Source organism: Galleria mellonella, unplaced genomic scaffold (assembly GCF_026898425.1).
Source record: "Galleria mellonella isolate WM207_F2 unplaced genomic scaffold, CSIRO_AGI_GalMel_v1 utg21, whole genome shotgun sequence".
Lineage (NCBI taxonomy): Eukaryota > Metazoa > Arthropoda > Insecta > Lepidoptera > Pyralidae > Galleria > Galleria mellonella.
The window spans coordinates 4,810,741-4,836,843 of record NW_026442037.1 but is presented as its reverse complement, the minus strand read 5'-3'; the positions used below and the strand labels follow the sequence as shown (position 1 = coordinate 4,836,843).

At 35.8% G+C, this 26,103-nt stretch overlaps 1 protein-coding gene across 2 annotated transcripts in view; it reads right to left on the bottom strand.

Annotated features, from left to right (window-relative positions):
- LOC113519190 (rho GTPase-activating protein 4-like) overlaps nucleotides 1–25,614 on the bottom strand; it is a 39,464-nt gene extending 13,850 nt beyond the window's left edge. Inside the window, exon 1 of one of the 2 annotated variants that reach the window (XM_052894412.1) lies at nucleotides 25,007–25,614. In XM_052894412.1, coding sequence (XP_052750372.1) covers nucleotides 25,007–25,136 — 130 coding nt within the window. In that variant the 5' untranslated portion in view covers nucleotides 25,137–25,614. Of the gene's footprint in view, nucleotides 1–4,660; nucleotides 4,826–25,006 lie in introns of those variants that run through there. The other variant, XM_052894413.1, reaches the window with a different exon arrangement.
- Between the last annotated feature and the right edge of the window lie 489 nt (nucleotides 25,615–26,103).

Genomic DNA, 26,103 nt, shown 5'->3' with positions numbered 1-26,103 from the left:
GTATTATCTCTGGCTATGTTGTTAAGGTACACTCTCCTGTAGTGAAATGGTGTCTATATATTGTGGAAATAGTAACAAAGGAATTGGATAGATAGATAGAACTGTATTTGTACAGTCAATAAATAATATATAAATATTTATTATCGATAAATATTTGATAGCACTTTATACATATATATTTTGTGTTTTTGCATGATTAATTACCAGTTAAATCAAGTAACAATCGATAATAAGAGTATTCACCAGAGGGAGACTTTATACAAAAGTCGTTTGCTTGGGCACCTCTGTCCCATTCGTGTTTCTACCGTGAATCAGTTGTGTTTGTATGGCTGTTTCGGTTTAAAGGATAAGATATGACAGTGAATTTACTGGGTACAGAGGAATAACACTTAAGTCCTCAGAAATGGCACGCATGGGCGAAACAGTATACTCTGTTATGTCCATGGTACTGCTCATGTCTATAGGCGACGGTTACCACTTTTCATCAGGTGGGCCGTCAGCTTGTTTGCTATTTTATGTTGCATAAAAAAAATTAACCGACCATCATAACCGATCAAAAATCACAATCCATATTTCATAAAAAATAGCGATGGGTAACTAGCCAAAATTTAAATAACTCATTGAACATGGCTATTTATGGTTTAATAGCCGGCTATTTGGCTATTCAGCTATTGTATGAAAGACTCATTATAAATGACTCAATAGCGTTACGCTTAGTGTTAGTTATTTAATTAAAGAATGGCCTAACTACATCACATTGAATTCCATCCTCAACGGAGTAACATATATGTTAGAAGTTGCGATTTTTTTTATTTCATTATTTTTTATTAACCAACTACTTTGTAAAACAATCTTATAATTTTGTCCATAGCAGTTCCATCTATGGAATGAGTTAAGCTTTGCTTTATAAGATACAGGTCTGGCCTGGTTTGGGGACTAATGGTAATGCAGATATTTCCTCGTTGTATATAAATTGTAAAAATTGTAAATTGTACCTTATGCAACTGTATCTTTCTTAAATAAAAATATTATTATGTTTATGTTTTGTTGCATTGATCATAATTAAATGAATCAACTAAAATAAAAATGATATAGATTACAGATGTCGCTTACTCTTGTTAATGAGTTTTGATAATATCCACCGACGGCATTACTATTGACAGCACCAACTGTATTGTGAAGCCCCTAGCGCGTCTCATGCACTGCTATTTTGAGGACTAAAGTGTCTCCGACCCTGTACTTTCACTGCCGTATTGCACCCTTCAAAGCGAGACGGCCACGCGAGTACAGCCGTTTGGCGGCAGAAATACGAAGTGGACAGATGTAGCCCTGGGTAGGTACTCAAATCGTCCAAATTATACAAAAATCGTCTTCCTTATGTACCTATATATTTTTTATTAAATTTTTGTACAAAGCGTAAACAGAGGTATGCACACGCCTATAATCGCTACTGTACAGAGATGTACTCACTGTTGCCGACGTAGAAACACAACATTCAACGATATGTAATCTAATATAATAAAATTGTAACTGGACGATGTCTGTACATGGAAAATATTAAAAAAAATTTAAGTGGTCCTAATAGATGTAATACAAAACCAACCGCCGTGTGGTCCCGACGTAGAATGGGCCACCCCTTCCTTTCCCGCGGGTGTCGTAAGAGGCGACTAAGGGAGGATGAGTGATGGGCAGCAGCGTCCCTCTTAAAACATCTCTAAAGCCTAACCGCGGTTTCCAATCCGCCTGTCAAGCGTGGCAACTACTGGCAAAACCCCCCAAGGGGGAGGCTTATGTTCAGCAGTGGACGGTTGAAGACTGATATGATGATGAGGAGGATGTATATAAAACAAACGATTTTTTTAAATTTAGTCTGGCATCACGCAAGAATTACTGTATCAAATTGAATGCGGTTTTAACAGTTGTGTTCCTGAAGGTGTAACTTAAAATCTGGTGTTTTAGCACGATATACCATCTACAAATTGGTCTACTATATTGGTTTTCCTTCTTCTAAAAACTGCGCGTACGTTAAACTAGTATTTTGAACTGACTCAAAAAAGAAGGAAGTTCTCGATTCGGTTGTAGATACGTTTATTTTTAATGTTTGTTACTTCATAATTCCTTTAGTTGTAAACTAATTTAGAAAGTTCCTTTTTTATCTAAAAGGATATACTTACAAATTCGTTCCATAGAAATTTTATCGAAATCGGTACAGTAATTTTTTTTAGATCATAAAAAACTTGTACTGCCACAATTGAAGCCGATATTTTTTGTAGAACATAATTTAATTATGCAATATTTTTTACTAATGTTATACATGTAATTAAGTTGGCCGGTTTGTTTGTTTGTTTGTTACTTTTTGACTCCTTAACGAATCAGACCATCATGATGTGGCATATACGTACTATTTGGATATGACGGAGCCTTCTCTACCGTATCCTTACATACCTACTCTAAATTTTATTCCGATCAATTCACATATCCGGATGACGCGGACAAGATCGGGGGTAAAAATTAGTTAAGATATTATTAGTAAAAATAAGTTATAATGTTTGATTATTTGTCGCTTCCAAATTAATACATTGATGTGATTGTCAAAATAGCTACTTTGTTTTACATTTGATCCTTTGTTAAGGCTATTGGTTTGTCAATAAGTGTTGACTTTCCATCGCTTTGTTATTCTATTGAATAACAAAGCGATGAAAAACAAAGCAACCTAGTTATTACTAGGTTTTTCTCGCGGCTTTGTTCGCTTCTCAATCAGTATAGTCTAACGTGTTAAATTAGGTTATAACCCACGCATGCACCAAATTTCTTGTAAAACCTTTCAGCCGTACAAGCATGCTCGAGTATCAAACGTCTAAAGCTGCAAGCATCTTTTACAGAGTTTCACGTTTGTAATATTAGTACGAGTGGTGTCAGGTAGCTAACAGATCATTCGTTTATACCAAACACTGTTTGAGGATTGTTTACATCAATCTTACTGGAATGACTTGACTGCTTATAAGTATAATATATAACTATTCTTTCGTCTGTGGTTGATGAAGGTCCATTAGCATGAAACGAGCAGTCATATTAAAATTTCAAAGGAGAGAATGGTTTGGCAGTAGATGAATGAAAATTAAATAAAGAATATTAAAGTTAGAAACCAGTATCTTATAACTCTGCCTAACTTTGTACAATATCATTATAAAAGCTTCAAAGTATAAACCTGACCCTTTGGAGACCTGTTTATTTGCATTGAGACTATTTATTTTAAGGTTTACTTGCACAAGAAGTCGTAACTAAACAAAACATTTTTATATTTATCAAACAAGTAAATATATCCTGTAAGGACATGGAAACAAAGAAACTAAATAAATAAATGTTGGAATGATTTTTAGAGGAGTTTATTTGTCATTAGCCAAACTATTTGCTAAGTAGAATTTTATAATTTAATTTGAAATATCCTCAACGTTAGGTAGGTAAGTTTAATAATTACTTAAAACACTGCTGTTTACTATAATGTTAACGACGAATACTATAAATATCACTATGTAGGTATTAAGTATAAACATTACGGCGCAGACAAAGCCGCAAACAGATAAACGGAACGAAACCGAACGCTTTATAACGTCTGTAATAATTAGTATTTAGCGGATTTATAAGCCTTAGACAATGATACAACTAGTACCTACAATTACATATCTACCTAGCTGTTTACTATCGTATTTGATAACACGACATTTAAAGAAAATTAAGTTATTGCTATAAATGAATATCATTGTAGATGATATAGATCTAATGTTCTATCGATACCGGTATATCGCTCGTGAGAAGAATAATAATTGGTAGGACGGGGAGCAAAAACGCCATGCCACGCCTGGTGTGACTACACACATCGCCCTGTAGGAAGGAATGATGTTAATGTTTTTTAATTTAATTCGAAAACATGAATAAATTTCGTATATTTATGTAGTGACATAAATATACGAAAGCTAGCATCGAAAGCTAGTTACAATGCGCAGACTTGATTTTCTTATTTATTGTTAGCAACGTGCAAAAAAACTGAAGCCAGGCCGGCAGCAGCTGGCACGCGGCGACCGCCCCCACTGTTACCTGTCCGCTTTTGTCCCTCGTGTATGTACTCATGCACACCTGCCCGCGGCTGCGCCTGCGCCCATATGCCACACCGAGCACGGAGCCGGGCCGCTCGAGCGCCCGCGCTGTGCGTCGTGTCGCGTATGATACACGCACACGGCACCACTCATACTTGTACAGCACATTGTTTACACGCGCCTCTTACTAGTGCACAAACCCTAGACACCGACACACTTCTCCTTAACACAACACAAAAAAATAAAAAATCTAAAACAAAACGGGTAAACAAATGTGACAATGAAATCCACAGAGAAACGGTAAATAGATCAACGAGCGGCAGCGGTTCACGTTAGCGTTGTTATAATTAGTTATTGGCATATAACAAGGTGCCGACTTGTTTATGGCCACTAATAGATCATAACGGAACACCACGAAGTATCGCGATCTTGATCATCGGCTGCGTGGACGTGCTGTGACGATCGACGCGAATACATTTCTATCGAGTTAGCGATGGACGCCATCCTCGACATCTCCGGGCGCTACCCGCCGTATGAATAAGTGACGTGATGTGATGTGACCGTACCGGGGTGTGCATTGGCGAGATCGGGCGGCCCCCAGTCATGTCGTGGCTGCACGATGCAGTGAAACATCGCTGAGGCGGCCCGCAGCCGCCGGCGGTCGAGCGGTGGACTGCCGGCTCGGCGCGCCGGCGGGCGGCGGCGGAGCGCGAGTCCCGCCGCGCAGCCTCCGGTTCCCGCCCCCCGCCCCCCGCCCCGCGGCACCCCTGCGCTCGTCTCGCGCCCGCGCCGTCGCCGTCTCCCCACCCGGTATCTCGCACCCCTCGGAACTCCGCACGTCATCTCGTGCACCACAGACTCGTAGTTCTCCAAAACAAGAACGACGCAAGTACGACCACAATATGATCGCTCTTGGTTGCTTAATTTTACGTAGTCATTTGAAAGGGAAAAATAGAATTGTATGCTTGCCTGCGCGGTCACAAACGAGTTGATCAGTCGCGAGCCGATTCGATTGATATCAGTGGAACATGTTTTCGAGCCGATCACAACAAGGGAAGTTCACGGAGACTGTAAGATTGTAACCTCCACGGGCACATACGTATACACCATGTAAAATGTATAGGTTTGTATCGATTACTTGCTACTGCCATCGGAAGCAGTCTATTTATAAGACTTTGTTTATTTTTCAATTTTTATTGAATATCTAATGTAAACTAACTAATGTAAATAACCACAAATTAAAAATAATGACAAAAGACAGATTAATTTTTTTGCCCACCTATTTGTTTGTAAACTCAAAAATTCCTCAACCGACTATAAATATTATGTGTCCAATACAAAGCTACATTAGCAGCGAGTAACATCCATCCATCACATTTATAATATTAAGAATATTATAAATGTGAAAATAGGTTTGTTTGTATTACCTTACAGCGCCTTAACGGTTTAACCAATCCACAATCAGCAGATCTAATATCGTTATCAATCCAATCTATCGACAATGACATTTTGTATTGCAAACATGAAACAACAATTAGAAATTAGGCTAGAACCGAGATCGGCTCGTAATAGTTTGCATTGGCAACTTACACTTAATATACATGTATCAGAACAATGTGGAACTATGTATTATGTCGCCAATATTGCAATTTGAATGTACAAAATGTTTCAATTACAATATCGATGATCTATTGGAATTTAATTCAAGAGTAATTCCACAGGTATATACGTACTATATGAAACGAAAAAGGATGTAAGCAACTGTTTACCCCGGTCATCATATCCCGGTCACGTGGACAAAGTCGCAGGTAAAAGCTACTAGGCTATATATTCTTTTTAAAAGTTTGCGATTATCTAACAGTTTTTCGTTCAAATTAGCCAAACAAAATATGGGTAGAAACAACCGAATGATATAGTCATATAATGATATTAATACTTATTAAACTGAATATTTTCATATCACGGTTGATTATGTAGGTATTACATGAAAATTCCTCTTTAAACTATTCGAATTAGACCTTTCGTATAGAAGTGACGACTTGTGTAAATGGTGCGAATGAACTATATACAGCTATAAGCTTAGTGCTCTTACAGATATATTGTTGTTATCACATATTGGTGCAAGTACCTACTACATTAAAATACTATCATTCTATCTAGCCGTGCGAAGCGAGTCGGATTACTAATAGGTAATAAAATACTAGATGTGTTTGACCCCGACGCTTAGACAGTACATCCATACAAAAAAAAAAGAATAGGCTGATACTTAGGTAAATACGATGCACTCTAAAAATTAAATAATTATAACATAAGGTCCAAGTCCCACAAAAAAAAAAAAACAACTTCAATGGTGACAAAACCAGAAATTTTGATCTAACATTTAAACTACTCTATCCTTTTAAAACCTCTATCTGTCTGAAGTCAATATAAATACATTTGTATTATTTTTTATAGAATGCAAATTTTCAATGATCACTCACAATATTGGATTCTAGATTTGTATAGCTAGGACTGTACGTCGATGTGGGGAGCGTGTTATGTCTGACAGAACATTGGCTTAAACAATATGAAATAATTTGTCCTTTTGAACATTATAATATAGCTAGTTTTTTTGCTAGGAACAATGCCATTCATGGCGGGTCAATTATTATTTTAAAAAATGATGTAGAATATAAAAACCGTCAAGACATTGTAAATATTTCTATTGAGCAAACAATTGAACTATCTTGCGTAGAATTAGTTACTTGTATAATAATTTGCGTTTATCGTCCGCCAGCGGCTTGTTTTGATTCTTTTGAACTGGCTATGGAGGAAGCATTGAGACGAGTCGCACGGAGGAATAAAACATTATTTGTATGTGGCGATTTTAATGTTGATTTATTATCGGAATGCTCAATAAGCTTAAGATTGATTAACTTATTTAAATCATTTAATTTGCACAATCTTTTTTTAGAACCCACTAGGGTCGCAGGAAATTCTGCCACTTGTATAGATAATGTTTTTTGTAATTGTGAAGTAAAGGTGAAAATGAATTTCGACTGTCTTGGATCTGATCATTACGGACAAAAAGTTATAATTGAAACTAAGGGATCCAAAGGGACTCAAACAATTACATGCAGACAAATAACACAAAAGAATTTGGCACGTTTTAAAAATAAAATTGAACATAAAATATCTAGTGTCATAGTACCTCAATATGACCCGGACATTGTATGTGAACATATTTTTAATTTAATTGAACATGAAGCTAGCAGTGAATTTAAAACAAAAACATTTTCAACTAGTGTAAAATCAAAGTTTTGTGACTGGGCCACGTTTGGTATTTATAAGTCTAGGGCTAATCTTTACGAACTTTACGAAAAACGAAGCTATATATCCGATCCCTTATTTCATGAACATGTAAAATCTTATTCGAAAATATTTAAAAAGGTTTGTCATACAGCTAAGTCTCTCTATTTAGGTAAAATAATAACTAAATCTAAAGATAAAATAAAAGCCACTTGGAAAGTAATAAATAGCGAAACTGGAAAAGTTAATTTTCAAAACAGCAAAATAGCTTTAAATATTAATAACAAATTGGTAAATTCCGACACAGAGGTCGCGCATACATTCGAATCTTATTTTACTAATATTCCATTAATTACGACACAGGCTCTAAAATCTTCCCCGTCTGCTGCTGAAACTTTACTAACAGACAATGTTAGCAAGTCATCAGCTGTATTTAACTTTAGACATACATCATCAGTAGAAATAATGAAAATATTCAAACAACTTAATAATAAAAAAACAGAGGATCTATGGGGTATATCTGTTAAAATACTGGATAGTATAATGGAAATTATTGCGCCCTCTCTTGCTTTTATTTTCAATAAATGTATAGATGAAGGTAAATTTCCTAACATAATGAAAATTAGTAAAATCATACCGCTTTTTAAATCTGGAGATAGGAGTGACCCAATAAATTATAGACCTATATCCATACTCCCAGCACTCAGTAAAATTTTTGAAAAAATAATCCTTATGCAACTTGTCAGTTATTTCAATTTAAATAATTTAATCCACAATAGTCAATTCGGTTTTTCCAAAGGTCGTTCAACTACAGACGCAGGTGCAGAGTTGCTTAGACACGTATTTGCTGCATGGGAAACTAAAATGGATGTGATAGGTGTTTTTTGTGACCTTTCTAAGGCTTTTGATTGCGTTGATCATAATACATTGCTAAAAAAACTTGCTTTTTATGGCGTCAAAGACAATGCTTTAAATTTAATAAAATCTTATCTATCTGATAGAATACAGAAAGTGAAGATTAGCAACGCTACGTCTGACGGGTCACTTGTGCAAATGGGTGTACCTCAAGGATCTATTCTCGGTCCATTTTTATTCCTAGTTTACATTAATGATCTCCCATATGCCATGCAGGATAGATGCGGCATAGTATTGTTTGCAGACGATACTTCATTGATTTTTAAAGTTAATAGAATGACTAATAATTATGACGATGTAAATAGTGCTTTGCGGCGTCTCCTGCACTGGTTTACAACTAACAATCTTATGTTAAACGCTAAAAAAACAAAATGTGTTAATTTCTCTCTATCTAAAATTTTTAATACTAATTGCAATATTAAATTAAATGACGAATCTCTCGAATTTATAGAATCTACTGTCTTTCTAGGAATCACACTAGATAATAAAACACAATGGGGTGCACAAATTCAAAGCCTTGCAGCGAAACTAAGTTCAGCAGCTTTTGCCGTGCGTAAAGTTAGACAGTACACTGATACTGATACTGCTAGATTAGTCTATTTTAGTTATTTTCATAGTTTACTCTCTTATGGAATATTACTATGGGGAAAAGCGGCAGATATTAAGAATATATTCATATTACAAAAACGTGCCGTTCGAGCGATCTACTGTATGAAGAGTCGTGACTCATTAAGAGAGAAATTCAAAGAGGCAAATATTCTCACCGTTGCTTCTCAATTTATATATTCAAATATTCTATATGTTCATAAAAATCTTGACTTATTTCCAAAAAACAGCAATATTCATAATATTAATACTAGATTTAAAGACAAACTTGCTGTCCCCAAGTATCGTTTAGAAAAAGTTAATAGGTCTTTTATGGGAATAGGTATAAAAATTTACAATAAGATACCAAAGGATATGTTGGAATTACCCTTAAATAAATTCAAAACATCTGTTAAATCATATTTACTGAGCAAAGCCTATTACTCACTAAACGATTACTTGAATGACGAGTGTGCATGGCAATAGTTGTTCATGCACTGAATTTTCATTTAATGTTAGACATAGACACCTATATAAATATACATTGTAAATAAACTGGCTTTAAAAAAAAAAAAAAAGTAATTCAATTGAGTTTCTTGCCAGTTCTTCTCAATTGGATCTATATACCGAACTGGACGGTAGGGAAAATATAAAATTATAATGTAAAAATTTGACGTTCATAAGCGGCTAAAATGTCCTACATGAATAAATGATTTTTGAATTTTGAATTTTGAATTTTTCTGAAATTCTGAACATCGCCGAGGCAGTTCGAAATCTGGAGTAGAGACACTGTGGACAACGCACAATGGCTCATGGCTGAGCATGCGATCGGCCACCGTGGTATGGGAGCGTGTAGTGACTGGTGAGTGTCCCGGTGAGGAGGCGCGGTGCAGGGCGCCGGGTGGCTGCGGGCTGCGGGCTGCGGCCGGTGACCGTACAACCGGTCTAGAGGCACTGCACACATGCGATGCAAGCACAACACCTCGACATCTGGCATCTGTGGTGGCGCGCACTCACACCCACCCGCCCGCACCGTATACTTAGTAAAATGTTCCAATAAACAAAATAGATACTATTCCTATATACTCAAGTTTGTAGTAAACAATACATCCGGCCAATATTGGAGCACCTACAATATAACTGGCAGCTAATGCCGTTCACCCGTAGCACATGCAGGACACTTGGTCTGGACGATAGTAATCACATTTTGATACTCGCAGTAATAATGGTGGCTCTGAGAGGAATATTTCTTTTTATGCAACTTAGAATGGCAAACAAGCTGACGGCCCACCTGATGGAAAGTAGTAACAGTAGCCTATAGACATGAACGGTAACATGGACATAACAGAGTATACTGTTACGCCCATGATACCCCCATTGCGTTGCCATTTCTAAGGACTAAGGTGTTTTGTGCCTCTGTAAATTCAGCCATATCCCACCCTTCAAACAAAAACACAGCTATGCAAACACAACTGCTTCACGGTGGAAACACGAATGCGACAGAAACAGAGGTACCCAAGAAAACGACTTTTGTACAAAGTTTCCTCTAGTAAATCCATATACATGACTATATGTAACGCGCAGACTTGCCTGCGTGATTTACACGCAACAAAAAAATCCAAACAGTAGCAGCTGTTTTGAAGTAATGCGCTTACATACATCCGATATTGAATTTTTATTTATTTATAAATAAAATATTAAAGCAAATCTATAAATTGTCACTACGAGCAACCTTTATTGAACAAAGTAAGTACTGCTACATGTTTAGGTATCCACCAATTGCATTTGTGCATTATGTTATTGATACTGCCCGCTACTGTGACAGTCCGCAACGTATTTCTGCGACAGAATGATTGCCACAACTTGTGACGCCGGATATTTTCAATCGACTTAAAAATCAGTTCCGACCTCAGTTGTAGCAAAATCGATTATAATAATTTAAAATCTAAACTACTGAGCTGATTTTTATAAAAAAAAATATGGGACCAATCTTACACAGTACCCTCATACAAAAAAAGGCTGAAACGTAGGTAAATACGACGCACTGTAAAAATAAAAATAAAATAAAAAAGTCTGTGTCCCACAAGAAAAAATCACACACAGTCACACAACCAGTTCACAACCAGTTATTTTGGTCTAAAACTAAACTACTAAACCGATTATGATAAAATTTATATGGGTCCAATCTATAAGTCATTTATTCAAAAAACAATGTACATTGTGTGTGAAATAAAGGATATTCATACAAAAAGCATTACAATAAATTGAATATTACAACCATTCAATAACAGTTATAATAATAAATATATTTTACAATGAACAATGTCAACTTCATCCGTAATATTATATATATGTCAAATTTATTTTTAATTCTGGTATTTACATTAATCACCAGTACAGAAGTCATGAACGGAGTAATGACATTTTTTCCAATAAAAGGGATCGCAATTTAATCTTAAAAAAAAAATGAGATTTTGTACAAATTTCAACTGGACAGGTAATTTATTAAATAACACTACTGCCTGATGTACATAGATGAAGTATATCCTTTCAGATAGAAAAAAAAAGAATTTTCAAATCTGTTTACAAGTGACGAAGTTATGAGGTAACAAACATAAAAATAAATACAACCTAATTGAAAACTTCCTTCTTTTTGAAGTCGGTTGACAAGAGGTGTTTACGTTATTATTGCTTCTATATTTAATACGCGATCTCTTCGTCAATTCTAAAATAATTCAGTGGCTCCTACTCGTGTCCACAACGGAGTTGTCAAACAAATTCCACTTAGGACTCTTAAGGAGGTTATACCTTCTAAAGAGGCCAACACAACAGCATCTCCTGTGGTAGACACTAACGTCTATAATGTTAACTAGGATAATCATATTACAAAGACAAGTGATTTCTGTAATTTTAACACAATAAATCCTCAAAACTTAGTATTACCTTATAAAACTACAACTTTGTATAGCAGACATGCCTACTGTATTAAAATAAGCATTTATAATGAACTATCGGGCGAAATGAAAACACTACCCGTAAATATATGTAAAAAGAAACAAAAGATAGCTAATAGAAAAATGTTTTAACTCAATTAATTAATATTTTTAAGCTTAAATATAATGTGACTCAATTAATTGTCTGTTATTTGTAATTTTATAATTTATTATTAATAAGTAAATATGTTAACATTTATATAATATGACGACATAAATAAATATGTGGCATTCGGTTTTGTTTTGTGTTCGTATCATAGCACAATTAAATAAATTTTGTACACCAGATTCTGGTGAAAAGTGTGAACAATATTTAAATATTATGTACCATCCTTTTTACCACTTTTCAAACAAAATAAAGTTATTTGTATTTGTACAATAAAACAAGTCGACCGTCATCATACTCCAAGTATGTGTAAGAAATAAACGTGAAACGCGTACCGATTAGTCTACCGACTGACAGACCGACGGTATAAAAATAGCAAGCGGCGCGTACAGCGGGAACCGGGATACACAACCATATTTCTAATCCTGCGACCGAACTAAGGTAATCATATATGTAGAGATAGTAAGTTTTAACCGCGACTTCATCTGCGCAACTAACATGTTAACTATGTTGATTGGCCGAGATAAAAATTAGTCTACCTATGTCCTTCTATCACAAATACAAATTTGCATGGTTGGTTGAGTCATTAAAACCCCAAAAAAAGGTAACAAACAAATAGCATTCTCGCTATAAAAATATAAGTTTGGTCCCGTGTGAAGATGTGATATCAGGGAGAGCGGCAGTATCTCCGCCAAGCCGTACTTTTTGTCAAAGCTTTTCACGGTACTTATGACCCTCCCCGTAACTTCATTGTGGTTAAGCCGAAAAGTTTGAATTTTTAGTAATTTATTTATTTATTTTATATAAAAATCCACAGCTCTTAAAACACAACTTACATGCTAAGTCTTTTATAAATACAGCCAATAACGGATTATATTTATACAAACGAAAATTTTAATAAAAAAAACATACTATAACTATACTGACAATTTATTCTCTTTTTTGAATCAAAAACATAAAATATAAAAAGATGCTAAATCTCTGAAAGCAGAGTTCTTCCATTACAAAAAGTTATAATGAGATCTCTTGTAAAAACCAAGTGACTTACTGTAGTGTCTGTGTAAGCACTTATTCGACAACTTTGTTATAAATTGTTATCTATCAACATTTACAGTGACCGATCTATATTAGACATCTTTATTACTATAATAATTACAATGACTTGGCAATTGCACCGCACCATAATTATAAAAGAATAATATAAAATTTACTATTCCGATTACTAAGCAAGTCTAAACAGCGAACTTAAAAACAGAATATTTTATTAGTAGAAAATGTTAAGTGGACCAAAAATGTTCCAGAAGTGACGAAAATTACTTAAACAATTCAGCGACAGGCTCGATTTAATGTTTAATTTTGTACATACATACATTTCTGTCACTCCTGTCGCCCATTAGGATAGGCAGATACAATGGAACGTCAAATGCTTCGATTTAATTTTGTATGAGAACATATACTATATATATACATAGTAAGTGAGGATTCGGATGTTTGCATCGACTTGTCCGTGAATCAATAAGCGGCGGACAGACTGCAGACCGCGACGCTCGGATCTGCCACCTGAGTAAGTATCCCAAGACTCTAAGCCACATACAAGCGGCCTGGTGTAGGTACATCCAGACACTACATTAACACTAATTGCTACGTCAAATTTACAGAGTTCCCGCCTGTGCTTGCGAACTCTTTGACTGCGGCTTAGCAATTAATACTGACAGTACGCGTAAACTTCGCCATGGTACTCGTAGGAACTACTTTGTGTCGGTTCTATTATAGTACGGTCTATAGGCAGACTTTTGAAAATTCCCAAATAAAAAAATAAAATTGAAATCTCATCAAAAAGCCTTCAAATATATTTCTGGGCCTACTTTAGAATAAAAATTTGTATGCGGAGTACACGTATTTAAAATTGTGAAATTTATATAAATGTGTGTTACTTCATTTACGCGCGCGCGGATGTGTGTGCGCGTGTGCGCGTTTGTACATAGCTTGAGCTCTGCAGTGACACTCATGTGGCACCTACTCGTACGGTGCGCTGGTGCAAGACACGTCACTCACGCTCCGCCCGGCGACCGGCGGCCGACAGTCGCTCCTCGCTCCTCATTAGCTTGCTGCACGAGGCCTCGCACCGGATGCTCGCAGCCCGCCAGCACGCATGCGAGCGAACTGCTCGGATCTACATCATTGTTTGCGAGCATCAAGCCTAGCATATTGCATGCAATTTGTTGGATTCTACAACACGCCGACTCACCGACTAAAAGCTTACTAAGTCCTTACGTGACTAGATGCACCAGAATATTGTCACCTCAGTGTGTTTACATAGATACAATGTCTTGCTACCAACGTTATATTGAAACTTTAAATGTATTATAATTTATTATCAAGTAGCTCTCACTAGCGACTCGTCTGCGTGACCGGGATAGGTATACCCGTCCTTCTCCATCTCATATAGTAGTTATATTTTATGGCGATTAATTGAGCCGTTAAGGTGTTAAAAGGTAACAATCTCAATTTCATATTTGTAATAAAAATATACGCTAGACACAAAAATTAAGGGACATAAAAAAAATCCAAATTTTTGGGTGATTTTCAACAAGCTGTAACTCCGAGGAAAATGATAGTACTGCAAAAAAAAAGTACATTGTAGTTCCAAGTGTCTAGTTTTCAGACATGACCATATTATATCATGTTTGGGTCTGCAGTAATCCTAAGGAAACTACCAAAAAATAAATTTGCAATTTTTTTATCTAAAAAAAGGTCTAAGAGCTTAAAAAAATTTTTTTTTCATTACTTCTTTTAATACCTTTTTTAGAAAATTTAATACTCTTTAATTTGACGTAATCAAAAAGCATAATACTCCGTGCACTGGCTACAGTTCGGTGATCTCTTCGGAGAGACCGAGGGTTTTGTCTGTGCAATACAGGATCAAGTGGTTAAGACGAACAATTACCGAAAGCACATTCTGAAGGATGGCACTGAGGACATCTGTCGAGCATGTCGCCATCCTGGAGAGTCACTCAGACATGTGCTTTCGGGTTGTTCAGCTCTTGCCAACACAGAGTACTTGCACAGGCACAACCAGGTAGCCAAAATACTCCATCAAGAGCTAGCTCTGAAGTACGGCCTCGCGAATGAGAGGTTGCCGTACTATAAGTACGAGCCACAGCCGGTCCTCGAAAGCGACAGCGTCAGGCTCTACTGGGACCGATCCATCATCACGGACAGGACTGTTCTTGCGAACAAACCTGATATCGTGGTGATGGACCGGGCACTTTCGAGGGTGTTTTTGGTGGATGTCACCATACCGCATGACGAGAACCTCGTGAAAGCCGAAACCGAGAAGAAGAGAAAATATCTCGACCTGGCTCACGAGGTGACCGAAATGTGGGGGGTGACATCTACCGAAATCATCCCAATCGTTATGTCGGTGAACGGTCTTATCCCAACCAGTCTGGAACAACATCTCAGACGGTTGGGATTCCGAGGCGGCTCACTCCCGGGAAAGATGCAGAAAGCGGTGCTCTTAGATTCTGCCCGCATTGTACGCCGGTTTCTCTCCCTGGGGCCCTGAACCCCGGCCGACTGTGCTTCTGCCGGGGGTTAGTTGCCATCTCCTCTCCTTAAGAGGGGAGATGAGAATTCTGGTAAAATTTAAAAATAATAATAATAATAAATCTATTTGCTTTAAATAGGGTAGGTATCGGTGGTCTTACATTACATAAAGTTTCGTGCCTATTTAGCCATTACAGAATAGCATGCAAATGTCACATTTTGACAGGAATTGATTAATTTAATTTATGCATCGACAACTATATTAGATATTTATCTATTCTTTCTTGAAAAATTCGTCAACAGAGTAAAAACTTTTGCTAAGTAACCATTTACGTAACACAATTTTAAATTTATTTAATGGAAGTTCCTTTATATCCGTAGGTATATTGTTAAAGATTTTCAAACACATCATATAGGAATTTCTTAATAAACGGCTAGTTTTAGGAATTGTATTGGTCACTAGTTTTTTAGGGTATCTTGCGCTTCTTTGTATTTGCTCTTTTGCTTCTGTAAACATGTGCTTATTCAATTTAACAAATATACCCGCTTCAAGTATATACAGACTGGGAACAGGTAATATATTTAGAGACTTAAAATAAGGCCTACAAGAAACATCAGGTGCAATATTACATATAGCACGTATACAACTTTTTTGCGCGACTAGTATTTTCCCAACATCAACGCCATTTCCCCAAAGTAGCAATCCATATCTAATCATGGATTCAACATATGAAAAATATGCTGTAATAGCAGTATTTTTATTGGCTATCTTGGTTAATTTGTAGAGTGCAAAAGGGAATCTTTTAATCTTTGCACATACCTTTTCTATTTGTTCTTTCCATGTCAATTTAGAATTTATTGTTAATCCTAGAAATGTCACACAATTTGCATTATTTATAATTTGTTCATTTATATGTATATTAATTGAAGTATTTTTAAAGTTATTAAAATTCATCATTTTTGTCTTTCCTACATTTATTAGAAAATTGTTTTCTTGTGTCCATTTTATAATAAATGTCAATGTATTTGTAATGTCCATTTTATGTTGCAATATTGAACATTCTTTATCTGTATGCATGTACGATCATTTGCCGCCGAGTTATCGTCGTATAGTCGTCAGTCAAAGCAAAAAAGTACTTTTTAACTTTGACAATCAATAACTCTGAAAATAATGATCGTATAGGAAATCGAAGAATGGTTTTGGAAACTACACGATTTTCTCTATAAGATACCGTAAATGGCTATTGTCAAACTTTTTTTTTTTTATTTAAGACTTTGACTAAAAAAAGACAAAAATTCGCATAATTAAGGATATTTGGATAACTTGGTATAACTTCGGATAAAATGGATGAATGAAAGATATCGTCGGTAATTTTTCAACCTCAAAGTGTTCTCTAAAATCCCTGAAAACTTAAAGCGCTGCGATTTTTGTTTCATACTGCTTCGTAGCTTCAAATTCTTTGTTTTTGCAAAAATCACCATTACGAGCAATTTTTTATTTTTTTTTCATTTTTTCAAATAAAAATTCTCAAAAATCTTTATTTTTCATTCAAAGATATTGATTTTATAAGAAATTTGAAAAAAATTGAATTTTTTTCGTGGTACGTTTTGGATAATGCTAATGCAAAAAAATAAAATAAAAAAAAAAAATTAAATTTTGTTTCAAATTTCTTATAAAATCAATCTCTTATTTAAACTTGGCTAGATATGCATATATAGGAAGTGTACGCTCCACTCAAGTAATTAATTTAATTGCTAATTAATTACTTGAGGCGGGGCCGACTCTGCGCTAGTCAGCGTTGCCAGATTGATATAATTTCATAATTTTGGATAAAAAAATTTCAGTTTGCGAAGTTTTGGGGAAAATTAAAATAGGTTCGAAGTAATTTGAGTAATACAGTGAACGCTCTATATAAGCAAATCACTTAAACCGATTTAAAAAAAGAAAATCTTATTGGGAAAAGTTACAGGGAACAAAGGTGTATAAAAATACTGTCTGGAAAATATTTTTACTTATTTCTTTTACTCACTAGGCTGACTAAATTAAATAAAATATAAAGAATGTTGCTTATATAGAGCGTTCACTGTATTTTTAATTGTTTTGATGTTTGTAAACAGTACAGCGATGTAATAAATACAATATTCATAATATACCAATGAAGGTAGTTAAACAATTAAAAAATACGAAGGGTTTTTTTTTTCTTGTTTACTATGTCTTTGTGACTGGGTAAAAGTGAACGCTGACATTTGGATAAAAATAAAAAATTTCGTTTGGTAACCCTGACAGCGCTAGGGTACCGAGGGTTGGCGGCGCGGTGCGGAGGTGCGGAGGTGCGGTGGTGCGGTGGTGCGGTGACGCGTTGGTGGGTGCGTAGTTGTTAGTTAATTAGCCGGGAGCGGGAGCCGCCCCTGTCCTGCTCGGGGCTGTCCGACGCGACGTGTCAAGTCACTCTACATTACACTATGTAGGGAAGTCACCACTCACCACTTACCACTTACCACTTACACTCACACTCGCACACAAACAATATATTTTTATAAAACTTTTGAACATTAGATTTGGCGACTGGATAACCCTACAATCAATTGTATAATCTCACTATGTCAATATGTCGGAAGTAAGTACTATAAAACAATTACTCAAATATTCTCACAAGACTGGAAATTAAATGGTTTCACGCGGTGAAGGCGCGGTTCCATTTAGTTTCCAATAGCCTGTCTGTAATCTGTAATGCAAAGAAATTTGTATGTCAATTTTAAAGAGAATTGTAAGTCAAATTTAAATGACTATTACTATAATTATCACACTTCTCAACAAGCGTATTGTGAAGAGAGCGCGTCACGGTTAGAATACGTATTACGTACTCACTAAAGACCGCCGGCCGTTTATTCGAGAGCACCGACGCGACGGCCGACTCATTCATTCAACAAACGAGCATAACAAATTAACATAAACAAGGTAAACTGAAGTAAACAGTAAGTACCGATGAACAATGTAACACCCTCGTATCGAGTAACAATATATGTACTCATATTATCAGAGTTTCCGATGAATTAAAACACTTTGTGATTGAAATGGCATCGTTTTCCTTCTTAGAGCATTCTGTCCTATATCTTCATTTAATATAGGTTTATTTCGGAGCTTTGATCTATCAATGATCACGTCAGGGCCACCGTAATCTAGTGTATAAAATTGAATAGGAAAGATGATTAAAGCACTGTCTCGCGTAAACTTTGTAAACAAAATGCTACATAAAACACTTTTAAACAGTTGAGAGCGGCTCTTCCTAGAATGTATGTAATCTCTACCGCTTCCGAGTTTGTAAATATACTTCCTAGTACTCGTATGTGTGTTGGAAATGCAGAACGCGTGGTCCCGATTACTTAAAGGGATACATTGTTTGTGCCTTAATAAATAAAGTCTTTAAAAACCTCCTTTGCTGTCTTAGTGAAATATGCAGACAAATTGCCAAAACTTCTAGTAGTAAGATTAAAGTTTTGGGAAAGCGGTATAAATTATTCCACTTAGCAATCTAGTAAAAATATGGTCAATCAACTTTTTAAAACATGATTGATAGGTAGACATTTATTACTTTAACACTACACCAGACAGAGAGGACGTATCTGTATCACAGACAACATTTCAAATTTGTCTGAGCTTTATTCATATTCTAAAAGAGAACGCTCAATTCGTCTTTTTTGAGGTTTTAAAAATAAGCTTCGGTTTCCTTCCTCGTTATCGAGCGTGGCGTTCGTTGATGTACCTACTCGTATACCTACAATTTACTACACCACTACGGGTTGTCGTTTTTACTTTCTGTTAATTTCCTAAATAAAGAGGTACGTTATATTACTTCTATAGTTAATTCATATGTACAGTCAACTAATCTCAAGACAGTCATCATAAAAAACATTCATTCGTTTTTTATTGGTATAACTCCGAAGTCAAAATGTGAAAATACAAAATGAGATGTTAATCGTTAAAAAAGACTACGAAATGAGACGTCTCATTACAAAAATATTGATATCCAACCCAAAATGTCAAAGATGTACTTAGTGATCGGGGTCCGCATCTGCCTGGATCGTGCGGATACGATTAACACAAGGATCACCTGTAGTTGTAATATAGCAATCAATGTGTATGTACATATAATGAAGTTTGGGCCGTTATCATGCGCGAGAGCGGCGTGTGGTGGACGTGCGAGCAGGAGCAGCAGCAGGCGGCTCCATGGCGGCGGGCGCGGCACTGGCGGCGCGCTAAATATAGAAAGTACACGCCGCCGCCACCCGGCCACCCGGACACCCGGCCGCTCGGCCGCCCGGCCAGCCGCCGACCCGTTCTGATTCACCAGCCGCCGCCGCGACCACGCACCACAAATCCACAAGGAAATGTTCCTCTTAATCATTGCTTGTCTCGAAGATATGGTGATATCTTCAACATCATCACACCTATTTTTGAACACAGCAACGCTTATATAGTCAGCTGTATTGCAACATGAAAGGCGACTTGTGATAAATGAAATAACTATTGGTACTTGAATTATGACGGGATGAGAGTGACTCTATTGTATAAGCCTTCCCCATAAGAGCAGTTTTGCCAGTAGTTTCCACGCTTGGCAGGCGGATTGGCAGTTAACCACAGTTAGGCTTTTATGGATGTTTTAAAAGAGACGCTGCTGCTCATTCCTCGCCCTACATTAGTCGCCTCTTCGATACCCACGGGAGAGGAAGAGGTGGCCTATTCCATCTCGAGACACACGCGGTGATTCTACTGTATGTGACTATTGTTGTTACAACTGTTACAATACAAGGATACATAGCAAGCTAATGAGTTGCGGTGGCCGCTCTCAATCGGGCGGACTACATCCTTACTTGTTTACACTCAATACTTAATTTAACAGTGTAATGACCCGATATTTTATTGTTTTGTTTGTTAACATAATCTCTAACGTATAAAATTCCTTTTCACATGAAATGTATGAATTCGTGTGAAGCATTTGACTATTTTGAAAAATACTGCCATGGAACATTGAAAAACCATGACACAGATTGCAAGCAGTTATCCGTAAGTATTATGTTAAAAAAAATTATAAGTCAACACGACGTGCACGAAATAGTCTGCCATAATGAACACGACGGCAACTAATTACTGCCATTATCTACTAATATTGTCTCTGCCTGAAATGGCGCAATGGCGAGCCCATTGTCGGTGGAACCTGACGTCTCCGCGCCCGCGTCGTGCAAGCTGAGCTGAAATCTCTTTGTTCTCTGACAGGTTTCACAGTTTTCTGGTTCTCTATTCTTTTACTAAAAATTAATAAACTATATAAATAATATATTAAAATAATAAATAAAATAACTAAATAATAAAATATTTTTCAGGGACTGAGGGTGTGGGGGGAGCTTTTAAAAAAGGCGATAAGAACTCAGAGATATGCACTTTGTGCATAGTTACTATCGCTCATATTCTGGGGCGGTCACATCCCCCCCCCCCCCCTCTGAAATACGCCATTATTAGTTTTTACTAATAGCGACAAGCTTATTTCTACTGTATATTATTAAAAGGAAATACAGATTGCTTAACTGATCGACACACCGCCGAAATGCTGGGCCTAATGGCATGAAATTTTGCATAGAGGTTTATAAATAACACCAGTGAGGACGTCCCGAGTTGGGAAAGGAAATAACGCCTTTAGCTTTTATGCTTTATGTGTTGTCGGTTTTGAATATTACTGTTTGTCTCTGATATATTAATTTTTTTGTCTTACAGCCAGCAATAGGTCATTCTTCTGTTTTTTTTTTTTCATAACATATACAATACAATACAAATATAATTAAACACAAACACAGGAAGCAGCGACCGTGGCGGCTTTGCCATTTGTGTCCCACATGTGGCAGCCGACATTAGGCGTCCGTACTCCGTACTATACTATATATTCTCGCTCCATGGTCCATATGGAGCGACGCAGTATTCCTAATCCTAAGCGTAAGAAGTGGCGCACTCTAATCACTCGCTAACGCTGTACGCCGCCTTGTAATGTGTTTGTTTAATATTCAGGTTAGAGTAATCCCGCTTTACTCGGAATTTTCCAGAGCTCGTATGTGCACAAAATAATACTTTTTCTCGCAATGATACGGCGCAGATTGTCTATTTTATATGCAAACAATATTACGAGCGGTCCGTATCTACTATTGTTATTATTGCTACAGAATACCGATGTGCTATATACAAGTATAGACCGCCATCTAAAATACTTTTATGTTTATTTTTACGATATATTTAGATAAGTTCACTATGAGACATGGAAGAACTAGGAAAATGTTCATTGTAAGTTGACAGAATTTAATGATTTACATTGCAAGTCGTTGCTAGGTAAGTCACGACAGGGGCCTTCGTGTATGTATAAAGAAGGCGGCCTAGAAGCTATTGACATCGGAGGGCACCAACCTCACACAAGCAGTAATAGTGATTTACACGTAAAGCTACCTAATTACCTAATTATAATGAACAGACTAGAAAAGGCAGAGCGTATATATTAATCTCTGATTGTGCACATTAACGAGGTCAGAATATCTCTTAGGCAGTTTAAGAAACAGCCAAGGGGTCCCACATTGGCTAGCGATCGCTTCTCATGAAAGCTCATGGGTCCTAAATGGATAAGTATTAATCAGTAATCAATGTAGCCAGTGCAATCGCTGACGCTTACACACCAAGTAAATCACATTTTAGTTTTATACAGTACATAATACACGCTTTTTTTATTCTTAGGATTATAATTTGTAGACGAATCCCGCGTACTCCAGTCCGGAGCGGATGCAGCGCGCGGCGTGGGCGCGGGCCGCCGCCGCGCGCCCCGACCGTCTGAGACGAGAGGATGTAGCCAATGCTCTCGCCGTTAATATCTGCCGTGTCTTGTACCCCTCTGCCTACTTTACACTGCATCATTTATTCATTATCCAACTAAGAAAACATTAGTGGAGCACGACAAAATAAAGACAATTTAGTAGCCTTAACCACTTTAAAAAAGGGAACGGATTTTGATAATTTTCTTGAAATTTATATGGTTCACTGAGGTATTAGTGCCATTTGTTATGATTGAAGTTGCCATTCTTTTTTGGAGCGAAAAATTTGCCTATAATAAACACATAATTTTTCCATCTATATACTAATAAAATTATTTTTTATTACCTCCAGCAAGCAGTCGTGCAGTAAATTCCTTATTGACAAACAGTTACAAGAAACAAAATGTTTTTTAAATTTTTCTAAAATTCCTTAAGTTGTATGATAACAGGAGTTGAGGGAAATAAATGACAAGCAACAATAAACTAGACTGTTCCTAAGAATTCCTACAAACCAAACAAATACAATGAGGGTTGTTGACATAAAAGGTGCTGTCAAACCAATAAATGTGTATGGTCTCAATCAATTGTCTCCTACATAATGAGATATTGTCTTGCTATTGAGGATATGCATAACATTTATAGAGTGTCATTATGTTAGTAAACTACTCAAAGTACTAATGCAACACTTTTAAAAAAAAGGCTTCCTATTGTTACCCTAAATTTGTTCTTTTACATGCCATAAGTGGTGGGAAAGGGATCTTTAGTAACAGGGTCTAAGAGATCTATTGCTAGTAATACAGGGTGTATTGCTAGCAATCAATCAGGTTGACCTCTCTTTGGTTCCCTCTGTAAACAATCATTATTACATTAACCATAACTGTTGAATTTACTATGTGTTGAGTCACACATGAGTCAACTGACTTGCTTCATCCTCACTTATCATCCTTCATTGATGCTCAGCCAGTATAAACCAATAGCTGATCGGGGTCACTATTTCATTCTCAGCCATTTAAAAAACATGCCCTAAACATTAATCACAGTTAAGTTGCACAAAATATGTATTATATTCATATTTTTTAAAAACTTATTTCAATAATCTCTAAATACTTTTTTAATGTCAAAATACAAAATTTCAGTATTGATACATAATTAGTATTAACAGATTCTTATATTGTATTGTATAATCTTTATTGAACATACTTGACATTGGATACTTTATGAAGATATAAAATGAATAAAATATAATAAAATATATATCAAATGAAATCATATTTATTTGCTTGCTACATGGTATAATAAGAAGTTACATATACAGGTACATAACATGCAGCACCCTGCAGAGGTATGCAGCAAATGTTAAAATGTAGTGTAATAGTGGACTTATCCTATAGAGGGATCTCTTACAGTAAAATTTTCTTCTTTTTACATATTTCATATTATAGTTCATAATAAAATTACTTTTTGAACCATCACTGAGGAAAATGTAGCAATGCTTACATATGAGTATTTTTTGCATTATGACACATTTATTTAATGTATTGCAAAACAATAGATGGGTGAATAATTATTTACTTAAACCTTGATGCAAAAAAGGTATGTTTAGTGCCAGTATCTGTGCATTAGTGGCTTCATAACAATCAAAAAGATGTATAGATATTAAGAGCAATTTTTTAGGTGTTTGATTAAAACCAAAACAATAATAGGTACCCAAAGTATCCATGTAAATGAACCATAATAAATAAATAAATAATAAACTCCTAAGGGCACTCATTAATCAACAAAGTCAAAATTAAGGTTTTTCTATCTGTAGTAGCTATGCTTAGTCAAGCATGGAATCTCCCTTTATAATAATTGTGTCACAAAAAAAAACAGATTTCAATTGTGGCTAAACATTTTGATTTAAAAACTAAACTACTGAACCAATTTAGATAAAATTTCTATGGTACCAATATGTACATATATCCTTTCAATCAAGAAAATAATTTTCCAAATCAGTTTACAATAGCTGGAGTTATGGCCAAATATAACCAACCTTCTTTTTGAAGTCAGTTGAAAAAAAGAAAATATCTGTCTATTAATTTATGCTTATTATATAAAGATAAATGGTTTATTAAACCAATGTGAACCATAGAAACCACCTTTAAAGTTACCAACTGACATATAGTTTAGTGATAGATAATAGAGACAATTCTCTTCAGTGGCAATATAATATGCATGCAAGTACTACATATTCAATTAGAACATAAATAATTAATAATATTTAACTCAGAATATTTAAAAACCTGTTGAAATTATGTGTGGTTGTTAAAGTTTTCTTATACAGAAAGGGAAAGTGGTGTGGAACAAGTGAGTGTATACAAACAATGATTATTTACAATGAATGCATATTGTGTTGTAACCATTGTATAATTTCTTAAGCATTTTAACAGTCATCCTATTGAAAAGTGATAACCATAGCCATTGCTTACGGACCTGGATAGTTTTTATTTAAAAATGAATGGATAAAGGTGACATATCGCATTTTTATTTACAGGATATACAAAAGTTTAAAGGCACATTTGTCGTTATTCCAGGATACCTACAAAGCACCGAGTACCTACAGGGATGACATAATACTTTGGTAATTAACTTACTGCTAAATGCAGCCAGCTTTCTGGTGGAGCCGAGCCGTTTCATGGGCGTGCGTGGCTCCATGTCGCGGTCATCGAGAGCGGGCAGCGCCGCCGGTGCCTCCGTCGTCGTCGGTGTCGTTGCTCCAGACATTTTCGAAAGTTTCGCCACTTTTAATATACGAATTAACTGAACGTCTCTGTCACATTATTTAATAAGATTTGTATTTATAAAAGATATGTTACGAATTCAAGTATAACATTGTTCGATTTGTAAGTTATGAACCTCCGTCAATACGAAAATAACGATGTTGCTAAGACTCGGATTGATTTAAAGAATCACATAAACTGGCAGAAAGCTCTTAACATTAAAGCATTCCACTGTATCAGAATTTTTAAATAATTAAAACTTAAATTCTTAGAATGGAAAGCCTCATAATTTTAACACTTTAATAGCGAGGAACAGATGATCAAAAACAATAATAGCGTCACTATACAGAATGAACGTTGGACAAATTGAAACTGTAGCTTTTATTCCAAGCTTATGTTTGGTTTCAAATACTTTCGTTTCGAGCGAGCTTCACTGAGTTTGACTGACTTGATTGAACTGAACTGACTGCAGGCTGTCGGTTCCAGTATTGCCAAATACGAATATTTATTTCTTTTTAAATTTTAAACTTTAATTTCTCTACGAGCGATGAAAAATAATGTAATTTCATTTTATGTCAATCAATCATGTGTTCAATATTATCTCAATATAATGCAATACATAAGTTATAAGTATATTTTAAGAAAAGGTATTAAATATGAATGTAAAAAACCTTAAAATACATTGATGATAGCGTGAAAAATAATATAGTCAGAATTAAAATGAATGCGGATATGACCGTGAAAAGAGAAGATTGGAAAAGAAAAATATATTACGCCGACCCGAAGTATCAACTAGGATGAAGGTAGGAAGATGATAGTGACGTCAATATAATGTCATATAACCATCTCCAGTTTTAAATTGATTTACAATTAACGTAAACTGGGGGGAGAAAGAATTGTTAGTAATGGAGATTACTAATCCCATTACTAGCAATATATCCTATTAGGTCGACCTCCACGCAGTTCCCGTT